This window comes from Piliocolobus tephrosceles, chromosome 1, assembly GCF_002776525.5.
Source record: "Piliocolobus tephrosceles isolate RC106 chromosome 1, ASM277652v3, whole genome shotgun sequence".
In the NCBI taxonomy this organism is placed as follows: Eukaryota; Metazoa; Chordata; class Mammalia; order Primates; family Cercopithecidae; genus Piliocolobus; species Piliocolobus tephrosceles.
Window position 1 is genome coordinate 59,158,982 of NC_045434.1, and position 20,634 is coordinate 59,179,615.

At 38.1% G+C, this 20,634-nt stretch overlaps 1 protein-coding gene across 10 annotated transcripts in view; it reads left to right on the forward strand.

Annotated features, from left to right (window-relative positions):
- Window positions 1-20,634, forward strand: part of PPP1R12B (protein phosphatase 1 regulatory subunit 12B) — a 235,347-nt gene that overhangs the window by 64,894 nt on the left and 149,819 nt on the right. For all 10 annotated transcript variants that reach the window (XR_002725301.3, XR_002725302.3, XR_002725300.3 and 7 more), the window contains exons 2-8: window positions 5,227-5,357; window positions 11,064-11,182; window positions 14,005-14,164; window positions 15,472-15,616; window positions 17,300-17,374; window positions 19,485-19,564; window positions 20,234-20,373. Coding sequence is in view for 5 of the 10 variants with exons in the window: in XM_023186835.3 (XP_023042603.2) it covers window positions 5,227-5,357; window positions 11,064-11,182; window positions 14,005-14,164; window positions 15,472-15,616; window positions 17,300-17,374; window positions 19,485-19,564; window positions 20,234-20,373 (850 nt within the window). In the remaining 5 variants the exon portion in view is untranslated. The remainder of the gene's footprint in view (window positions 1-5,226; window positions 5,358-11,063; window positions 11,183-14,004; window positions 14,165-15,471; window positions 15,617-17,299; window positions 17,375-19,484; window positions 19,565-20,233; window positions 20,374-20,634) is intronic.

The window sequence follows — 20,634 nt, forward strand, 5'->3', positions numbered from 1 at the left end:
AAATTCGGTATTGATGGAACGTACCTCAAAATAATAAGAGCTATTTATGACAAACCCACAGCTAATATCATACTGAATGGGCAAAAACTGGAAAAGTTCCCTTTGAAAACTGGCACAAGACAGGGATGCCCTCTCTCACCACTCCTATTCAACATAGTGTTGGAAGTTCTGGCTAGGGCAATCAGGCAAGAGAAAGAAATCAAGGGTATTCAGTTAGGAAAAGAGGAAGTCAAATTGTCCCTGTTTGCAGATGACATGATTGTGTATTTAGAAAACCCCATCGTCTCAGCCCAAAATCTTCTTAAGCTGATAAGCAACTTCAGCAAAGTCTCAGGATACAAAATTAATGTGCAAAAATCACAAGCATTCTTATACACCAGTAACAGACAAGCAGAGAGCCAAATCAGGAATGAACTTCCATTCACAATTGCTTCAAAGAGAATAAAATACCTAGGAATCCAACTTACAAGGGATGTAAAGGACCTCTTCAAGGAGAACTACAAACCACTGCTCAGTGAAATCAAAGAGGACACAAACAAATGGAAGAACATACCATGCTCATGGATAGGAAGAATCAATATCGTGAAAATGGCCATACTGCCCAAGGTTATTTATAGATTCAATGCCATCCCCATCAAGCTACCAATGAGTTTCTTCACAGAATTGGAAAAAACTGCTTTAAGTTCATATGGAACCAAAAAAGAGCCCGCATTGCCAAGACAATCCTAAGTCAAAAGGACAAAGCCGGAGGCGTCACGCTACCTGACTTCAAACTATACTACAAGGCTACAGTAACCAAAACAGCATGGTACTGGTACCAAAACAGAGATATAGACCAATGGGACAGAACAGAGCCCTCAGAAATAATACCACACATCTACAGCCATCTGATCTTTGACAAACCTGAGAAAAACAAGAAATGGGGAAAGGATTCCCTATTTAATAAATGGTGCTGGGAAAAGTGGCTAGCCATAAGTAGAAAGCTGAAACTGGATCCTTTCCTTACTCCTTATACGAAGATTAATTCAAGATGGATTAGAGACTTAAATGTTAGACCTAATACCATAAAAACCCTAGAAGAAAATCTAGGTAGTACCATTCAGGACATAGGCATGGGCAAGGACTTCATGTCTAAAACACCAAAAGCAATGGCAGCAAAAGCCAAAATTGACAAATGGGATCTAATTAAACTAAAGAGCTTCTGCACAGCAAAAGAAACTACCATCAGAGTGAACGGGCAACCCACAGAATGGGAGAAAATTTTTGCAATCTACTCATCTGACAAAGGGCTAATATCTAGAATCTACAAAGAACTCAAACAAATATACAAGAAAAAAACAACCCCATCAAAAAGTGGGGAAAGGATATGAACAGACATTTCTCAAAAGAAGACATTCATACAGCCAACAGACACATGAAAAAATGCTCATCATCACTTGCCATCAGAGAAATGCAAATCAAAACCACAATGAGATATCATCTCACACCAGTTAGAACGGCAATCATTAAAAAACCAGGAAACAACAGGTGTTGGAGAGGATGTGGAGAAATAGGAACACTTTTACACTGTTGGTGGGATTGTAAACTAGTTCAACCATTATGGAAAACAGTATGGCAATTCCTCAAGGATCTAGAACTAGATGTACCATATGACCCAGCCATCCCACTACTGGGTATATACCCAAAGGATTACAAATTATTCTGCTACAAAGACACATGCACACATATGTTTATTGCGGCACTATTCACAATAGCAAAGACTTGGAATCAACCCAAATGTCCATCAGTGACAGACTGGATTAAGAAAATGTGGCACATATACACCATGGAATACTATGCAGCCATAAACAAGGATGAGTTTGCGTCCTTTGTAGGGACATGGATGCAGCTGGAAACCATCATTCTTAGCAAACTATCACAAGAAGAGAAAACCAAACACCACATGTTCTCACTCATAGGTGGGAACTGAACAATGAGATCACTTGGACTCAGGAAGGGGAACATCACACACTGGGGCCTATCATGGGGAGGGGGGAGGGGGGAGGGATTGCATTGCGGAGTTATACATGATATAAATGATGAATTGATGGGTGCTGACGAGTTGATGGGTGCAGCACACCAACATGGCACAAGTATACATATGTAACAAACCTGCACGTTATGCACATGTACCCTAGAACTTAAAATATAATAAAAAAATAAAAAATAAAAAATAAATAGTTCATTATCACCATGAAATATCTTTTGGTATGTTTGATTAAAGACAATGGTTATCAAGCTGATCTCAGGATTCCTTTATACTTAAAAAATCATTTAGGACTCCCAAAATTTAACCAGGACTTTGTTTGTATTGATTATTATATGTTACTGAGAAATTTTTAAAATATGTAGTTATTAAATATGTACTTATTAAGTCATTTAAAGCAACAATGACCCTGAAAACGTGTTAATATAAATGACATAATTAAAAATAATGATATTGTTTTACATTTTTACAAATTTATTTTAATGTCTGTATTCAATCTGTTGTGATATATTATTTTGATGAAAGTATATAAAATGTGGCCTCTCAAAGGTATGTATTTGGAAAAGGGAGGAGCATTTAATAGTCTGTTCAGACAATTGTAGATGTTTTTCTTGGATATTATACCAAACTCCAACAAGTGATGGTTTGTTTCTTTTTCTTTTTCTTTTTCTTTCTCTTTTTTGAGACAGAGTCTCTGTGACCTAGGCTGGAGTGCACTGGTGCCATCCTGGCTCACTGCAACCTCTGCCTCCTGGTTTCAAGTGATTCTTGTTCCTCAGCCTCCTGAGTAGCTGAGATGCACCACCATACCTGCCTAGTTTTTGTATTTTTAGTGGAGATGAGGTTTCACCATGTTGGCTAGGCTGGTCTCAAACTCCTGACCTTAGGTGATCCACCTGCCTCGGCCTCCAAAGTGCTGGGATTACAGGCATGAGCCACCACACCCAACCTGATAGTTTCTCAAATGTAAGTTTTGGAAATGGTCGTTTAAGACATGGGTATCTTAAATGTCCGTGCAGTGTGGAAACTGAAACCATATCAATGGATTTTTCTTACTCTCTTACATTAAAACACATTAGTCTAACTTGTACTTTGAATGAATCTTTTACTTCATGTGTGATTTTCTAACACCATGCATTTGTTTATTTGGAAAATACAGATTGATTGAGTTATAGAGATCTTACAAATCTAAATACATTTCATTATATAATATCAACAAATCAGATTTGTTGATAGACAGACCTTATCAGAAAAGTGAATACTGGAAAGCTGTCAAGCTCATGGTGGTAGCTGTTTCCAGAATTCTTATCTTCACTTGGATGGTAAATTTTGTTGCAACACACACTGATTATTTTCTTGGAGTGACAGGCGTACTTTGAACAAAGGTTCGTTTTCAAGTCCGAATTATCACAATTTGTTGGTTATTCTTTTGAGTAAAAATGGTGTTATTTTGACCTTAAAAAGTGGCTAGTTCATCTCACACCTGAAGCAGATGCTCAAGTGGTGTATTTTTATTTTTGTTTTTGTTTTTATTTTCAAGACAGGGTCTTTCCCTGTCACCTAGGCTGGAGAGCAGTGATCACAGCTCACTGCAGCCTCGACCTCCCAGGCCTAAGTCATCCTCCCACCTTAGCCCCCAAGTAGCTGGGACTACACGTGCATGCCACCATGCCTGGCTAATTTTTAATTTTTTTATAGAGATGGGGTCTATGTTGCTCAGGCTGGTCTTGAACTCCTGGACTCAAGCAATCCTACCGCCTCAGCCTCTTGAAGTGTTGGGATTACAGGCATGAGTTACCATGCCTGGCCCTAGGTGCTTTTTCCTAGAATCAACCATCATACCTCAAAATGCAGCAGAAGTGCTTTAAGCATACTTTCCATTTTCTCACACAGAATATTAAAAAATTTCTACTGCTTCTTCAAGGTTATTCTTAAGTGAAACTGGCTTTCTTTTTTATTTTTTTAACTGTATGTGGTGGAGAAGAATATAGTGCCTGCTGGTAGTTTTTGATGCCATTGTCTTGCTTCATGCTAAGGCACCAGCAGTTTTACTCACCATTGCTTTTGCATCATTAGTGTAAATGTCAATACAATGAAAATGCAAGTAATATCTTAATATTATTATGAAAATCCTTTGATTTGGATAATTCTACCTGAGCTGAAGTTTTAGCCTTGTTTTTTAAAGGAGGAGATTAAAAGGCAAGTTTTAAAAAGGGAGTCTCATTTGTTTCTTGGTCCTGAATTATCCCAATGGTTTTGTAACCATCGAAGCCTTGATAATGATGTCCATTTTCACATGTGGGCCTTCTACCACATTTTTATTCTGTAGCTATGTCAAGACCTTTTGGTTTTTTTAGATCTCATTGCTGTTCGTGACTGTTTCTTTTAGTCTTATGGTAAGTCTAAAGCCTTTATTCAAAAAGTTTCTGCTGTCTCCTAATTGCTGCCATGAAATGAGCAGATGAGACTCCCTAACCATCCATAACTGCAAGCATACTTTGCCATAGTGTTTGAAGCCATTCAGAAAATACATGAAAATACATTTTTTCTGTTTGAAATGATCACCCTACCATTTCTCACCAAAGCAAGGTTTGTTTAGCAATTCTAGAGTCGTAAACTACAACTTCCCACTGAGAAAAATTACATTTGATCCTGTGTGATTTTTTCTTTTTTAAATGAATGAATGAATGAATGAATTTTTTTATAATAGAGACAGGGTCTCACTTTGTTACCCAGGCTGGTCTCAAACTCCTGGCTTCAGGCAGTCCTCTGATTATTTTTTTTTTTAATTAATCAGCATCTGCGATAAATAGGTGGCAGTGAAATAAAATAAAATTCATATACAAATCAGTGTTTTGTAACATGCTTTCCTTTTCATAATATAATGATGAAACAGCTTATTCGTTTATAGCACTTTAGAAATCACTTTCATAATTAATCCTAATAATACTATAAATAAGATTACGTATCATTATACGTGAAACTGTGTTTCACAGTTGAGATATTAAGGCATAGAGACATTTAAGGAGCTTGTATAAGATCACAAAGCCTAGAAGTCATGCTCTGGACACAAAATGGAAGAAATAGAAGTTAATGTATTATTAGAACTGCTGGGCGTTGTCAATGCCCAGAGCAGCATCTGGCACATAGTGGAACCCAGTGAATACTTGTTGAATGAATGAACGGACTTTTCTTTTCAGGCATGTATTGATGAAAATTTGGATATGGTGAAGTTTCTGGTGGAGAACAGAGCCAATGTAAACCAGCAAGACAACGAAGGCTGGACACCCCTTCATGCAGCAGCTTCCTGTGGCTATCTCAACATAGCAGAGTGAGTGAGCCTCTGTGTGTGTGGCTTTGCAGTATTTGTAGGAATAGCCTTCATTACTCCTCTATTCTTAGGAATTTGAATTTTATAAATAATTATAGTCTCTCTTTATTACAGATTACAAAAGCAGAAAGTTGAATTATGTTTAAGACATAACTAATACAATGTTTTGTAAAGCTGCTAAATCCATAGTTTTTTAGTTGAAACTTTTTGTTTGCTTCTATTTGCAGGTAATTTATATTTGCTGGGATATGCAGAGGTGGCTAGTCCACTGTCTGGGTTCACTTTCTGAACAACTGTAGCTGGGCATGTGTATAGGCAGGCCTGGAGATTTTTTTCTGGATTCTTTGTAAACCTGTTTCTTTTTTTTTTTTTTTTAAATCAGTGCTTAGTACAAATGAAGGTAAAAAATGCCTAGCATACCAGTCACAGCACTCATGTAGTTAATAGCAGAAGAATGAGCCTAAACATATGGAACAAAGGAAAGGTGGGCACTGGCATGTGTTCTCCACATTAGTTGAATGGGAATGTTTAATAAGATACATTAGGAGGTACTATCTCCAGGACAACTAGTTTCCCCTCCCGTGGGTAGAAGAATCCTGACCATGTGGTACCTGAGATATAAGAGGCACTGAATAAATATCTGTTGTGTGAAGGAATGATTGGGGAGTTTAGTCTTAAACAAGGAAGAGACTTTGGCAGTCGAAACATCTTTAAAATGAGGCAGTTGAGCGTATTCTAGATGAGGGTAAATTTCTATTGTTAAGGTAAATTCCCTAAATAAAATCATGATATTCTATGCTCCTTTGAAAATCAGATTGCTTGTTTGAAGGCCCTTTTCAGTAATATGAGTAGAACTCCATTACATTTCTCCTGTTCAGGAAACAGCAGGGAGAATTTTGTTGGCAGCTCTGTAGAGGCCTAAGAATGACTTCCCACAGAATCTGATTTGCCCAGGTTTCCTAAGGGAGAGTCTGAGTTGCTAGGTTTGCTGCTGACCCAGGGATGCTCAGTGGGAGAAGTTAGACAAAAGGAGAGTCAGAGCCAGAGAAACTTTAGGTAGCAGTACTGTGTTTGACTGGGCTACTTGTTCTAAAAAGTGGATGACTGGGTTGGCCCCAGAGCCACCAGAAATAAACAATGCAGTTTTCTTCACTCTTGATTCCTCCCTCTGTTCCAGTTTAGTAAAAGTCAGTAACCTCTTCATCCCCTAGGCTGCCCATTTTCAGAGTCTAACAGGAAGGAGGGCTCTTATTCTCAGTCTTATCCAGGAACGCCAGAATTCTGATGCCTAAGAGTTGAGGTGATTTTACTTGAAACATTTATTTAAGAAACATTTATAGAACATGTTGGCCTTTCAGTTGCTATTTGTTCAGGTGGCACGCTTGTAATATTCGAGCTACCAAATCTCATTACATTCAAGGATTCAATTTTTTCCTAAGTTTTTTTCTTTCACTTTTCTAAGGAGAGCTCATGCTTAGAATTAGGATCACTTGTGCTGGCATTATCCTCCTGTGTGTGAAGCTAAGTACAGAGAATGATTGTAGTTGCTTTTTTTTTTTTTTACAGTGATTACTTTAATTCATCCTTATGAACAAATATAATTCTTCTGGAAGTAAGTTCAAAATGTAACAATCTCTAGCTCAGACAAATATTACCTTGTATGAAATAAATCTGTGAGAGCTACTATTTCCTAAGACAAATTATTACAAATTAAACCTGGAAGTGTGACCAGGACAGAGGTGATCTAGACCAGAATACATTGCAGAGGTGGGGTGGCGGTAGAGATGGCCTTCTTTATTTTATTTTTCACTATACATATCATTATTAGACAAGTTTTGACTTTACTGTCATTTATTTATTTGCAGTATGTAGCTTACACACACACACACACACACACACACCACACACACACACATACATACAAACACAATGGAAAAAAAAATTGTACTATTCATTTTGGTTGCTTTACCTCAGGGCCAATGGAGAATGTTTTAAATAACCCTGATCATCTCATCGTTTTTATTTTTGTATCCGAAAGATCTTAGACTTTATGCTCTTATTCCCAGAATCATTAGGAACTCTAAATTTCAAGGGAGTAGAAATGAATAAAGGCAAACTGGCTTTCTAGGAAGAATCCAAGTACATTCTATTTCATGTTTTATGATGATCTTTTTGTCTCAGTATGTTGCATCAAAAGGAGGGAGCTTCAGAGGCTTTTTTCCTCATTTTAAACTGAGTTCAGACTCAATGCTAGTTAGCTGAGTGTTTTTACATTTTTATTATGAATAATGTTTAACTTAGAAGCAGCAGATTGACCCAAACGTACAGCATTTGGCTTTATAGTTTATTGAGATGCTAATTTATTCTCAGTTTTTGAACATATTTCATTTTCTTTCTTCCTCACTTAGAATAGTAGCATAAAGACCTTGTATTGGCGTTGAGTTAGGAAGGACAAGAAGGCTTTATTTTCAAGGGGCATATTTATTGAGCTATGAGCCTTTGGGCAACTGTAAGGATTCTCAGAGATAAAGTAGAAATTACTTCATAGGTTGATATTTATTCTTGTCCAGGTAAAGGTAAAACTAAAGAGGTTTTTAACTTTTTTTTTTCCCCTAAAACTGGAGAAAATAGAAAAACAGAGAGCCAAATTACTTTCTAAAAATTCATCTTCTTGATTGTAGAACATGGGAAAAGCAGGGTCCTGTATACCCAAGTGACATTATGCCTGATCCAGTAGGGATGGAATAGACGTCAGAGTAGAGTGGTTACATATTTCATGTAGTTCAAGCAATATTTATGGAATGCCAAGAGAAAAAAGCAAGTGTCAGATGCCATGGCAATGATAATAGTGAGGAAGACCTAGTTGTTGCTATGAACCAAAAAGTATCTGAGACAGGTTTCAATCAATTTAGAAGTTTATTTTACCAAGGTTAAAGACATGCACACAGGAGACAGATCTGTGCCTTTCCCCAAAGATCAAGTTGAGAACTTCAGTACTTAAAAGGGAAAAGCAGCCTGGAGGGGAAAAGGGGAGGGCATGGTCACATTCCTGAATTCACAAAGAAAGGAGCGGGTAGGGAAATAGTCAATTAAATGTTCATCTCACGCTCAGTAAATCTCACTTTCCGTAAGATAAGATGAACATAGAGGTAAACATAGAACCTGTAGAGATATTTAACTTTTTATCTATAGCTATCTGCTTAGGAACAAAAGGTAAGGCAGCTTCTTGCATGACTCAACTTTCAGCTTAGTTTTTTTTTCTTTTGGCTTAGTGAAATTAGGGTCCCAAGTTTTTATTTTCCTTTCACATTGCATTCAAGTAGCCTTCAGTCTGATGGAATGGTTGCATCGAGGTACAGTGTAAGTCATGACCGAGGTCTAGAATTAGTGTTTGTTGGGGAGGAAAAGAAGGAGGATGGGGTTAAAGGAAGGAAAGAGGGAATTCAGTTTGTGAGAACAGGCAAAGCTTTCATGAAGGCAAAAGCATTTTAAATGAACTTTGAAAGAAGTGAAAGCTTTCTAGAAGGGAAAAGAGAAGGGAGAGAGTTCCACCTAGTTGGAAGAAACAAGCTGTGAAAGAGAGCTGGGTGAGAGTTGATGTGTTTGGGAACAGTAAGTGGTTTAGTTTAATTATAGAGTATAGGGTACACTTCAATCCAGGAAACATTTTTTGAGTGCTTACTATGTGTATTATTTGCATTTTGATATTTCAGGGTTGGGGAGGTGTAGCTGAATATTCCTTTGGCCTAAGGGAGAGGAATCAGAAGAGAGGAGCTATTGAATATGTGGAAATGAAGGATAATTTATGAATGGAATACTAGGACTTGATAGAATTAAGAATACAAATAGAGGGAGTTAGTTTTGGAATTGAATAAGGTCTGTCTTCTTCTGAGACTGTAAGGGAAAGAAGGAGATGGTTAAAAGTCAGGTGAATTGTGAAGGCCTTTGAGCTTTATACAAGTAGAATGGATCTATAAATTAACAAACATTTGTTGAGGCCCTATTATACCAGGTACTAGGCACTGAGAAAGCAAAAACATGGTCTTAATCTCTATTGATTCTTTTCCCTCTACCAACTTTTTTTTTTTTTTTTTTCGAGACAGAGTCTTGCTCTGTCACCCAGGCTGATCTTGGCTCACTGCAACCTCCGCCACCTGGGTTCAAACGATTCTTGTGCCTCAGCCTCCTGAGTAGCTGAGACTACAGGTATCTGCCACCATGCCTGGCTAAGTTTTATATTTTTAGTAGAGACGGGTTTCACCATGTTGGTCAGGCTTGTCTCAAACTCCTGGCCTCAAGTGATCCGCCCGCCTCAGCCTCCCAAAGGATTATAGGGGTGAGCCACTGCATTTGGCCCCCTCTGCCAGTTCTTTGAATGCAGTGGCCAGTGGCCATATATTATCTCTCTCTCTCTTTTTTTGTAATCTTCGACAGTGTCTAAAATGTGGTTCCTATGGCTGGGCGCGGTGGCTCACACCTGTAATCCCAGCACTTTGGGAGGCCGAGGCAGGCAGATCACGAGGTCAGGAGTTGGAGACCAGCCTGACCAACATGGTGAAACCCCGTCTCTACTAAAAATACAAAAATTAGCCGGGCATGGTGTCACGCGCCTGTAATCCCAGCTAATCAGGAGGCTGAGGCAGGGGAATTGCTTGAACCCAAGAGGCGGAGGTTGCAGTGAGCAGAGATTGTACCACTGCACTCCAGCCTGGGCGACAGAGCAAGACTCTGTCTCCAAAAAAAAAAAAAAGGTTTCTTGAATGTATTAGGGGACCAGTAAATGTTTGTTGAATTGTTGAATGGATTGAAGTCTAATCTGAATTATTTTTCTTTTTCCTTTAAATACTTTTGAGTATATGATAGAGCTTCTAGCATTATTAGGGTTCTCACTGGCCCAAAAGTGACTTGATCTAGAGAAAAGATGAACTAGATTTAAAGTCAAGACTGGGGCTGTACCCTCTGCCATTTGCCTGCTGTGTGATTTTGAGAAAATTACTTAATATGTATGAATCTCATTTTGTTAAAGTCATGGTAATAATACCCACATTGCCTACTTCCTAATGTTGCCTAAGACTTATGATATAATTTTACGTGAAAGTACTTTGAAAATCAAAAAGGATCTATGTAAGGTATTGAATTGTCAGACCTTTCTTCTTCATAATCAAGTATTCTATTTGGATTTAGAATTTAGTTACTTAACATTTTAATATTTCTTCTTGAATAATTTAGTTTCGTCTTAGGGTAGAGGAAGATTTCATGTGGATGTCTGGTTGATAGAAGACTTTTGTGGAGGCATAATTTAGGCAGATTTATGCAAATTTTAATGGACACTTTATTCTTTTATTTTCACACCCACAGCACTACTTAATAAGCTCCAATGTGGCACTGGGAAAGTTTGAGACTACATGCCTTTTTTATGTTACTTAGAAATTCTCTTGCCATCCACTGGGAGTGAGAGGATGGGAGTTAGTAATATGAGTGTGAAAGAAATCCTGTTTGTTGGTATTGCTGTAGTCAGGAAATAGGGAAGCCTTCAGTCTTAATTACTGAAGTTTAAGGCACGTAGAAACTAATAATGGAATATCTTAACTGAGACCATATTTTAAACTCAAAATAGAGACTTCTCTGTGTATTCAATGCCAGATGCATGAATAACATTTATATTAGATTGACATAAAATATTGATCCTGGATCTTGTCTACACAGGTATTTCATTAATCACGGAGCCAGTGTAGGTATTGTCAATAGTGAAGGTGAAGTTCCCTCTGACCTTGCAGAAGAGCCAGCCATGAAGGATCTTCTTCTGGAGCAAGTAAAGAAGCAAGGTAACCTCATGGATTGGAGGGGGCCAGGAAAGACTCTCAAACACTGCCATTTACAGAAAATAATCCATTTGCTGTGTAGAGCATTTCACTGTCATATGACAGGAGAGGATTTGATCTGTCTGCACTGCATTAATCATTAATCCAGCATCAAGTATCCTCATAATACTCTTGTGTGAGTACACAAGAGTAGGCCAGATGCCAAAAGGATGACCAATCATTGCTTGTTTTTGCCATTCAGAGGTTGCATACCCATTATACAATTAAGAGTGACTGATGAGGAGTGTGAACATTTCTTACTATGTGTGTGCATGGTATTGGGATATAGTGTAAATTTGATAATTGGCCAAATACAGTTTGTGACTTTGCATCTTTTCCCTTGTTGAGAGCTAAAAGTGGTGCTGGGAAAGATATTTATTATAACTAACCATGAGGATTAGTATGATAATTTGTTAAGGTGAGGAAGCTAACTTAGAATAATATATTCTAAAAATGCTTATTCTTATTTTATAGTTTTAGAAGAATCAGTTTCACAGAATAGGATGGAATTCTTCAACCTGGAAGTCCCTGGGTTCTTTTTCCATCACAAAACTCTGTGGACAAGATTTGTAGTGAATTTTCTTTTTTTTTTTTTTTTTTGTCCTTCTGCTGAACTACCTTACTGACAATCTGCAGTCCCTCCCAGAGGATTTAGCTCCAGTGGTCTTTCCCAATTTGAACTTTTAGAACAGTCAGGATCTATGCGCATTGTTTACATATTATCCAAAACTGCTTTTGTGCTACAACAGCAGAGTTGAGTAGTAGTGATAGATTGGATGAACCACAAACCTGAAAATATTGGCCCTTTGGAGAAAGTATGCTGATCCTACTTTAATATAGTGATATTCTAGATCAGTAACTACTTGCTTTTGCTGCCTTTGATGTATAGTTTTTGTGTCCTATTTTTTTTTTTTTTTTTTGAGACAGGGTCTCACTCTGTTGCCCAGGCTGGAGTGCAGTGGTGTCATCTTGGCTCATTGCAACCTCTCTTTCAGGTTCAAGTGATTCTCCTGCCACAGCCTCCTGAATAGCTGGGACTACAGGTGTGTGCCGCCATGCCTGGCTAGTTTTTGTATTTTTTGGTGGAGACAGGGTTTCACCATATTGGCCAGGCTGTTCTTAAACACCTGACCTCAAGTGATCCACCAGCCTCGGCTCGCAAAGTGCTGGGATTAAAGGCATGAGCTATGGCACCTGGCTTTGTGCCCTATTGAATTGAAGAATTTTATGCTTAGCATAATCTCCAGTCTCACTCAGTTTTCTCTCCTAAGATTTGCTTTAAAATGTACAAACAACTTTAAAAAAAATCAGTTTAAAAAAATAGTTTTGATTGGAGAAACTACTTTTTCTATTTTGATTGCTGACTCTTCAGTGAGGGAGTATACTCTATTGAAAGGGGGTATTCATATATATATTTAACTTTCCAGCACTGCTGAAACTTCTTTGTGTTTGGAGTACTGATCTGTTTTAAATTGGTTTTAAACTGATCTCTTCACCCCATCCGCCTCCCAAAATCACACAGATAATACTTAGGTAGTTGACAGGTTATCTTTTTTTTTTTTTTTTTTTGAGACAGAGTCTCACTCTGTCTCGCAGGCTGGAGTGAAATGGTGCAATCTCAGCTCACAGCAACCTCCGCCTCCCAAGTTCGAGCAATTTTCGTGCCTCAACCTCCCAAGTAGCTGGGATTACAGGTGCCCACCACTATGCCCAACTAATTTTTGTATTTTTGGTAGAGATAGGGTTTCACCATGTTGATCAGGCTTGTCGCGAACTGACCACAGGCGATCCACCCACCTAGGCTTTCCAAAGTGCAGGATTACAGACGTGAGACACCACACCTGGCAGGTTCTCTTTTAAGAGGTGAAAGGGAGTAGACCAAGCACAAAGACTGCTAATGAGTGTAAAACTTTTTGAATGGGTATATTTGTATTTGAGACATTTTATTATTTTGTATAATGGGGTATGCCCCCCCCAACCCCTTTTCACTGGCACAGATATTGGAAAGTTACTGGCTAAAGGGAGTAACTCTTGGAGTTTTTTCATGTTTTTAAGGAAAACAAAATCTACATTCCCTTGAAAGCAGACAGGTTTTTAAACTGCAGATCACCTACTAATCTGCCCTAGATTATATATATTCAAGTCAGTGTATTTACCTGTATATGGAAATGAACTTTAGAGATAGTTCAATTTTTAAAGTATATCAATACCTGAAACCAAGATTTTGGATACTAATCCTGTGGTATAGTGAGTGGATAGGGACCCAGAAGAAGAATGACACAGAGGGACCCAGGATATCGGAGTTCTAGTGGCAAGCTCTGTCACTGATGTGTTTTGTGGCTTTGAGCCAGATTCCTAATCTTTCTATTTTTATTTCCTCATCTGTTAAATGAAGATTGTAATATCTATTATATTTACCTTGAAGGATTGTCGGGAAACTAAAGTCATGTAACATGTAAAAAGACTTGGAAGTTTATAGCTTTGCACAAACATTATAATGTAAAAATAATGTCCCCTTTGTCTTTATGTTCTGTTGAAAACAATTTTAGGTGCATTCTCTTAATGGATCTGTATCACATAATATTTAACTTCATGATTTAATCCTGGTAAGACCATTAATATGTATACAAATGCCATTGATCTTCTAAATTTGATAATTACCCAACTTGATGGCTAAATTGTTATTTGTATTTATATTTATGATGTGCTTTAATCTAAGGAAAATATCCTGTCAAACTTAAGTGGAGCTTTAGTAATCCTGGCTGTCTGGTATCTGGTTTCTGTAGGAGTCGATCTAGAGCAGTCAAGAAAAGAAGAAGAGCAGCAGTTGTTGCAGGATGCCCGCCAGTGGCTCAACAGTGGGAAAATAGAGGATGTGAGGCAAGCTCGCTCAGGGGCTACAGCCCTTCATGTGGCTGCTGCCAAGGGCTACTCTGAAGTCCTCAGGTATTGTCCATTTACATCAATCAGGAGTGGTTCACTGGGAGAAGATGAAATGGGTTTTGGAAGCAGAGGCTGACTTAGATTTTCCACTATGATGTGTTTTCTTTTTTGTTGGTTTCCTCTCTGATTGTACAGTCTTTCTCACATTTTGCTAGTATTCATCCATGGATTGTCTCCCTCCCTCCCACCATTCCTCTAGCTTCTCACTAACATGTATGATGCGAAACACAGTTGAGGTACATGGTTCTAGGAGAGGACTTCTTCCGGTTCTATGATTTGTCATTAATATCCCTTCAACAACCTCTTCTTGTGTCCTGTAATACTTGTGACCATTTGTTCCTTTTTGACTTATATAATTTATTTGGTGTCATTAGATTAATTATATAGATCTTGAATATGCAGTGTCCACCTGGCACAGGATAGCCAAAATTATATGAGGGATTTGGACTCTACTACTCTGTCTGTTCCGTTTTTCCTTATATCCATACATGCTTCATGTAGCTCTTGGTACTTAATGTTGGCAGGCTTTCCCAAATACTTGAGTTGCCAAAGGCATTATATGTGCAGTTGTTAACTGGACTCTTCCAGTATTTCATATTTCACCGAATACAGGGTTCCTAGTAGGTATAGCAGTGTTTTTGGTGCTCCATTTCTGCCTGAGAGTGATACCCATAAGGGCCCCAATGTAGTTTGGGTCTTCAAGAGTCAAATCTTTTCTCTTCCATGCATACAAGTTAAATTATAGCTTTATAGTTAGCAAAAAACTGGAGTTATGTGGGTATACAGTAAATATAGTGTCCTAGAAAAATCAACCAGAAAGCTAGTTGGGAAAATACCCTGAAGAGAATTAAGTCTTCATTTTATTTTATTTTTTTAAACTTTATTGTTGACACTATTACAGATAGACAGAATGACCACAGCCTATTAGAGTCTTCATTTTATATGTTACTTCTTCCCTGCACTGGAAAATGGAAAGTGTACCTTTAACAGAGTTATGTGATTTGGCTAATTGAATTATGCTTTGGTTAATCTTAGGTACATACCTTTCCATATACTCCCCTTGTATGGTATAACATGGATATGCCTAGGAAATATCTTATGACTTTTTCGAGAGGATTGATAAAGATCATCTATGATTGGTATGCAAAGTAGTAACCATGAAACCCAAACTGTGCCTTAGAGGGCAGAAGTAATCATAAGACCCCTGTGGTTCAGGGCCAAAATCTGAAATATCAATTAGATAATAGTTTATTTGTCAGAAAACTGTAATATAGAGGAGATACATGTCTTGTTTTGGGTTTTCTTTTTAGACTTTTAATACAGGCTGGCTATGAACTCAATGTTCAGGATTATGATGGCTGGACTCCCCTCCATGCTGCTGCACACTGGGGAGTGAAGGAGGCTTGCTCCATCCTGGCAGAAGCACTCTGTGACATGGATATTCGAAACAAACTGGTTAGTGAGCTTGAACCTCTAAAAGAACAATGAGATTGGTGGCTGAGTCTCTAGAATAAAAGGCTTAACATCTCTATTCACTGGCAGTCTGACTGTTCTGGTGAAATATACATCACTGGTAGCTATAATGTTACCCTCTACCACCCTACCTCTGGCCCTATTAACACAGAGTTATGTTTGTTATTTAAAATAAAACTCCATGGACCTTCTGATTGTATTTATGTTCAAGCCTCCAAAACAGGAAAAAAATATATTTGTTCTTGGCAAAAATGAGCTTTGAGGAGCCTAATGTTACTGTCTGTGCTAAGGTATGAAAGATTTTATGGTTGCTGTATTCATGTGAGTCATTAAAATGTTATAATGACAAAGATCCTTGAGTTTGGCTGAAAATAGTGTTATTCAGCCTCACTTCAAACAACTTAGAAGCTCTGGAACTCCTATCCCTATGTCTACTGATTTTCTTTTATTATTATTATTATTATTATTATTATTATTATTATTTTTGAGACGGAGTCTCGCCCTGTCGCCCAGGCTGGAATGCAATGGCACAATCTTGGCTCACTGCAAGCTCCACCTCCCGGGTTCACGCCATTCTCCTGCCTCAGCCTCTTGAGTAGCTGGGACTACAGGCACACCCTACCATGCCCGGCTAATTTTTTGTACTTTTTTTTATAGTAGAGATGGGGTTTCACTGTGTTAGCCAGGATGGTCTTGATCTCCTGACTTGGTGATCCACCTGCCTTGGCCTCCCAAAGTGCTGGGATTATAGGCGTGAGCCACCACGCCCGGCTGATTTTGTTTTAATTTTTTTTTTTCTTTTTTTGTAGAGATGGGGTCTCACTGGTTTCCCAGCTGGTCTCAAACTCCTGGGCTGAAGTGATTCCCCAGCTTTGCCACTTGTAATCCCAAACTCTGTGTTTAAAGAATTTGGTGTTTCGTGTTATGTGTCCTCTGTGATAGATGAAGGCATTATCATAATGTACGGTAGACCAGTTAGGGAAGCAGTTACTATTGGAATTAAAGGCAAAAAGTGAATATTGAATAATATTGAGTAATCCCAAAGTGTTGGGATTACAGGTGTGAGCCACTGTGCTCAGCCCATATGTGTACTGATTTTCTGGTAGTACAGAGACATGGCCTTTTAATTAGTAGATATTCTTATCTATGTCACATCTCTCCTGAACCCAGGTTTCATTCTCAGACTATGGGTCAGGATTCTTAATTATGCTGATGCTTCCTAAAAGGAGTAACTTTCTTGTCAGTCCTCCCCTCACTTAAAGGAAGATGATTCCTGTGATTTAGTCTTTATTGAACATGTGCCCTGAACCTCCCTCTGAAGTTTTGAAGAGCTCTTTATGGAATTTATCATAGCAATTAAGACCATTTTAGAACAGATACAAGTAGGGATTTCACTTGATTATTTGCCAGGTGGCAATAAGGATTAGAAATGGTGTGATTTCTGCAATACTGTTGTACAAACTCTGTATTTAAAGGATTTGGTGTTTCTTGTTATGTGTCCTGTGTGATAGATGAAGGTGTTATCATAATGTATGGTAGATTAGTTTGAAAAGCAGCTACTGTTGGAGTCAAAAGCAAAAAGTGACTATTGAATAGTTCCCTAATAAAGTCATATGATTGCTGCTTCTGTTTTCTATCAGTCATAGTGCTCCTTTTCTCTGCCAGGGCCAGACACCATTTGATGTGGCTGATGAGGGTCTCGTGGAGCATTTGGAGATGCTCCAGAAGAAGCAGAATGTGGTGAGTCTCTGATTGGTGCTTTTGAAACTTTTCTAATAGTTTGCAGTTCACACCGAGTATCTCAATTGCTTGTTTCAGTTATGTCTGCTGAGAGTTGAAATGGACATATCTGCATTCCAGAGATGTTAATTGTTCCCTTCAGGAACTATAAACAGTCTGTTAGAAGAATATATCCCAGAAACCATTATTGTTCAGGATTTTTGCTCATTATAAGATAGCCTTCAAGGAGCTAAAAGTTAAAAACAGCCGCAAAAAACTAATACCCTTGATTTCTAGAAAATGAATGTGATATGTTCAAATCATATGTTTTTCCAAATGGAAAGTACCAGAGTGGAGGACACCTCATAGCTTTTCTCTTTCTTATTGACTAAAAGACTATCTTTATTTAAACACATTGATTACAGAGAAGAATATATTTATTTCTTAAAAAATAAGGAAATACACACAATACTAAAACTGTCATATAGAGAGTATTTGGTCAGTGATTCATACTTACTCCAGTTTTATGAAACATCCAGAATTCAGTCCTCCTTTCTCTGCTCCTCATTTTGAATCTTTTATTGTTTGGTCATGCATGCCTTTGGCTTAATTAGTGCTATACAGGAGAACTACATAAGTATGGTATTTGTGTTCAGACTGCAGGATGGAAAACCCACCCAATACACAGATGAAGAGTGAATAAGCCATATTTTTTTACTCGTAAAGCAGATCATTAATTTGAGTGGGGAGAATAAAGATCAATGACATTAGGGTGGGACATTAGGGGCAAAAAAACAATGACGTTTTTTGTTTTTGTTTTTTCTTTTGCACATGCTGTCACCCAGGTAATGTAAACTAAAGTTTAGGACAAATGTGGAAAACAGCAGTTCTGAATCAAAGAACTACACAATGATGGGACAGATCAACCATACCTAACCTCTGTTGTGTTCAGCATTATGTCTGGTATGGTAAAGTGAAGATTCTGGTTATTTTAAGGCTCAGTGGAAAAGTCACATACATAAAGCTCAGACAAACACAACTTAAAGTTTGTTTTGTTCTCTTTGTTGAGCAGTCAGGATCACTGAAACCAGGATTTTCAAATACAGTGTCAATGCTGTTATTTAGCAGCAACAGCCTTCCTAATTATAAGTTGTATATTTTGCACAGTTACGTTCTTGTAATTTTATTTTTTACTTTTATTTTATTTATTTTGAGACGGAGTCTCACTCTGTCGGCCAGGCTGGAGTGCAGTGCACAGTCTCGGCTCACTGCAAGCTCCGCCTCCCGGGTTCACGCCATTCTCCTGCCTCAGCCTCCCTAGTAGCTGAGACTACAGGTGCCCGCCACCATGCCCGGCTAATTTTTTGTATTTTTTGTAGAAATGGGGTTTCACCGTGTCAGTCAGGATGGTCTTGATCTCCTGACCTTGTGATCCACCAGCCTCAGCCCCACAAAGTGCTGGGATTACAGGTGTGAGCCACCGCACCAGGTGGTTCTTGTAATTTTAAAAACTTTTTCTAGAATAAGTTTAGACTCACACAGAAGTTGCAAAAATAGAGAGTTCCTGTGTATTCTCTACCTAGCATGGTAAGGTCTTTGAACATCAATAGTATTATTCATGAAATAATATTTCTACACCAGTGGGAATGGTACTTATCTTTGCCCTCTGCATAACTTTGAGTTCCAGGGATATAAATACATTTTGTCTAGAGCATGCATCTAAATAGCAGACCATTTTCTCTAAGGGCTTATTTCCCATTTGGTACCTGTGTTTTCTTTAGAAATATTGCCAACTTATTTCAGTATATGAATCATAAAGAATTCTTTCAGGTTCCTTTTGGCTTTTTATCCTTCAGAATCTAGACTTTTTTTGAAGATTGGGTTTGGATATTTGATAGGAGCAGTTTTATTGAAGTTCTTAACACCATGGCTTTTCTCTTCTACCTTGGATGAGTTCTGTCATCTAAGGAGACCCAACTGATATGTTTCTCTTTTTCTCGGGTTCCCCACTACCTCTTTGGTGTTGGTCCTATTTTCTTCAGAATGACAGTACCATTTTGGTTCTCAATACTGCTGATTATTCACCAATAGTCAACTTTTTCCCTTTTCCCTCTGTTTTCTCCGTTTCCAGCTTCGAAGTGAAAAGGAGACACGGAATAAACTCATTGAGTCAGACCTGAACAGCAAGATGCAGAGTGGGTTCTTTAAGAAGTAAGACATTTAGGCTTGAGTAGTGGGATGAGCTTTGCTCTGTGTCAGTGACATACTTCAGAATTTATAAAGTGAAGAAATTCTGTGTTTGTATTTAGCCAAATGATCTATAAACTTGTGGGAAAGTATGTGGAACAAGAGAGTGGCATTGATATGTGAGGGAGACACTTAGGAAGGTTGACTGTGTTTTAAACTTCAGAATTAATTTAGACTGTGTGCAGCATTTCAACATTTTAAAATCCTGGCTTAGGCATTCTTAGTCTCAACTTCTGCCTCTGCTTACTGTAAGTTTCATGAACTCAGAGACAATGAGACAATGTCTATTTTGTTTATGACTATACCAGTGCCTAGCATTATTCCTGGCATGTAATAAGTACTCAGTAAACATTTGTTAAATTATTTTTTTGACTATTTATCCAGCGTCATCAAAATTCATAGCTCTCCTTTTTTCTGTGTGTTAAACAGGCCAGATTTCCTTGAGCCATACTCTGTAGTCAAATACTAAATCTTAGTCTGCAAAAATGAAGAGTTTGGAAGAACACACAGATGTAAAGAAGAATTTGAATGTGTTTCTGTTATTGCTTCCACATACAGGTTTATAGACTTGTTCCCTTTATTATACCTGATTATCACTTCTGAATTACACTCAAGTTGTCATCTTTAATTTAGCAAAGAGAAGATGCTCTATGAGGAGGAGACACCTAAGTCTCAAGAAATGGAGGAAGAGAACAAAGAATCTAGTAGCTCCAGCTCAGAGGAGGAGGAAGGTGAAGATGAAGCTTCTGAGTCAGAAACTGAGAAGGAGGCAGGTAATGCAAAGTTGTTCATAGTAAAGACCCTCTATCTCCATAGTGTAAGGAGATTACTCGTTGTCGGAGAGCTAGCCAGGCCTCACAGGACTCCAAAAAGAGCTTGAAGTTTAGTTTTCAAGGATAAGATATCAAATTGCCAGTGACCCCCTTATATAAAAACTGTGAGCTATGTTAGACTATATCTACCAATTCCTGTGGAGCCATAGGATAAGGTGCACAAAGAATTCTTAGGTGCATGCTGGGTACAGTGCTTCAGCA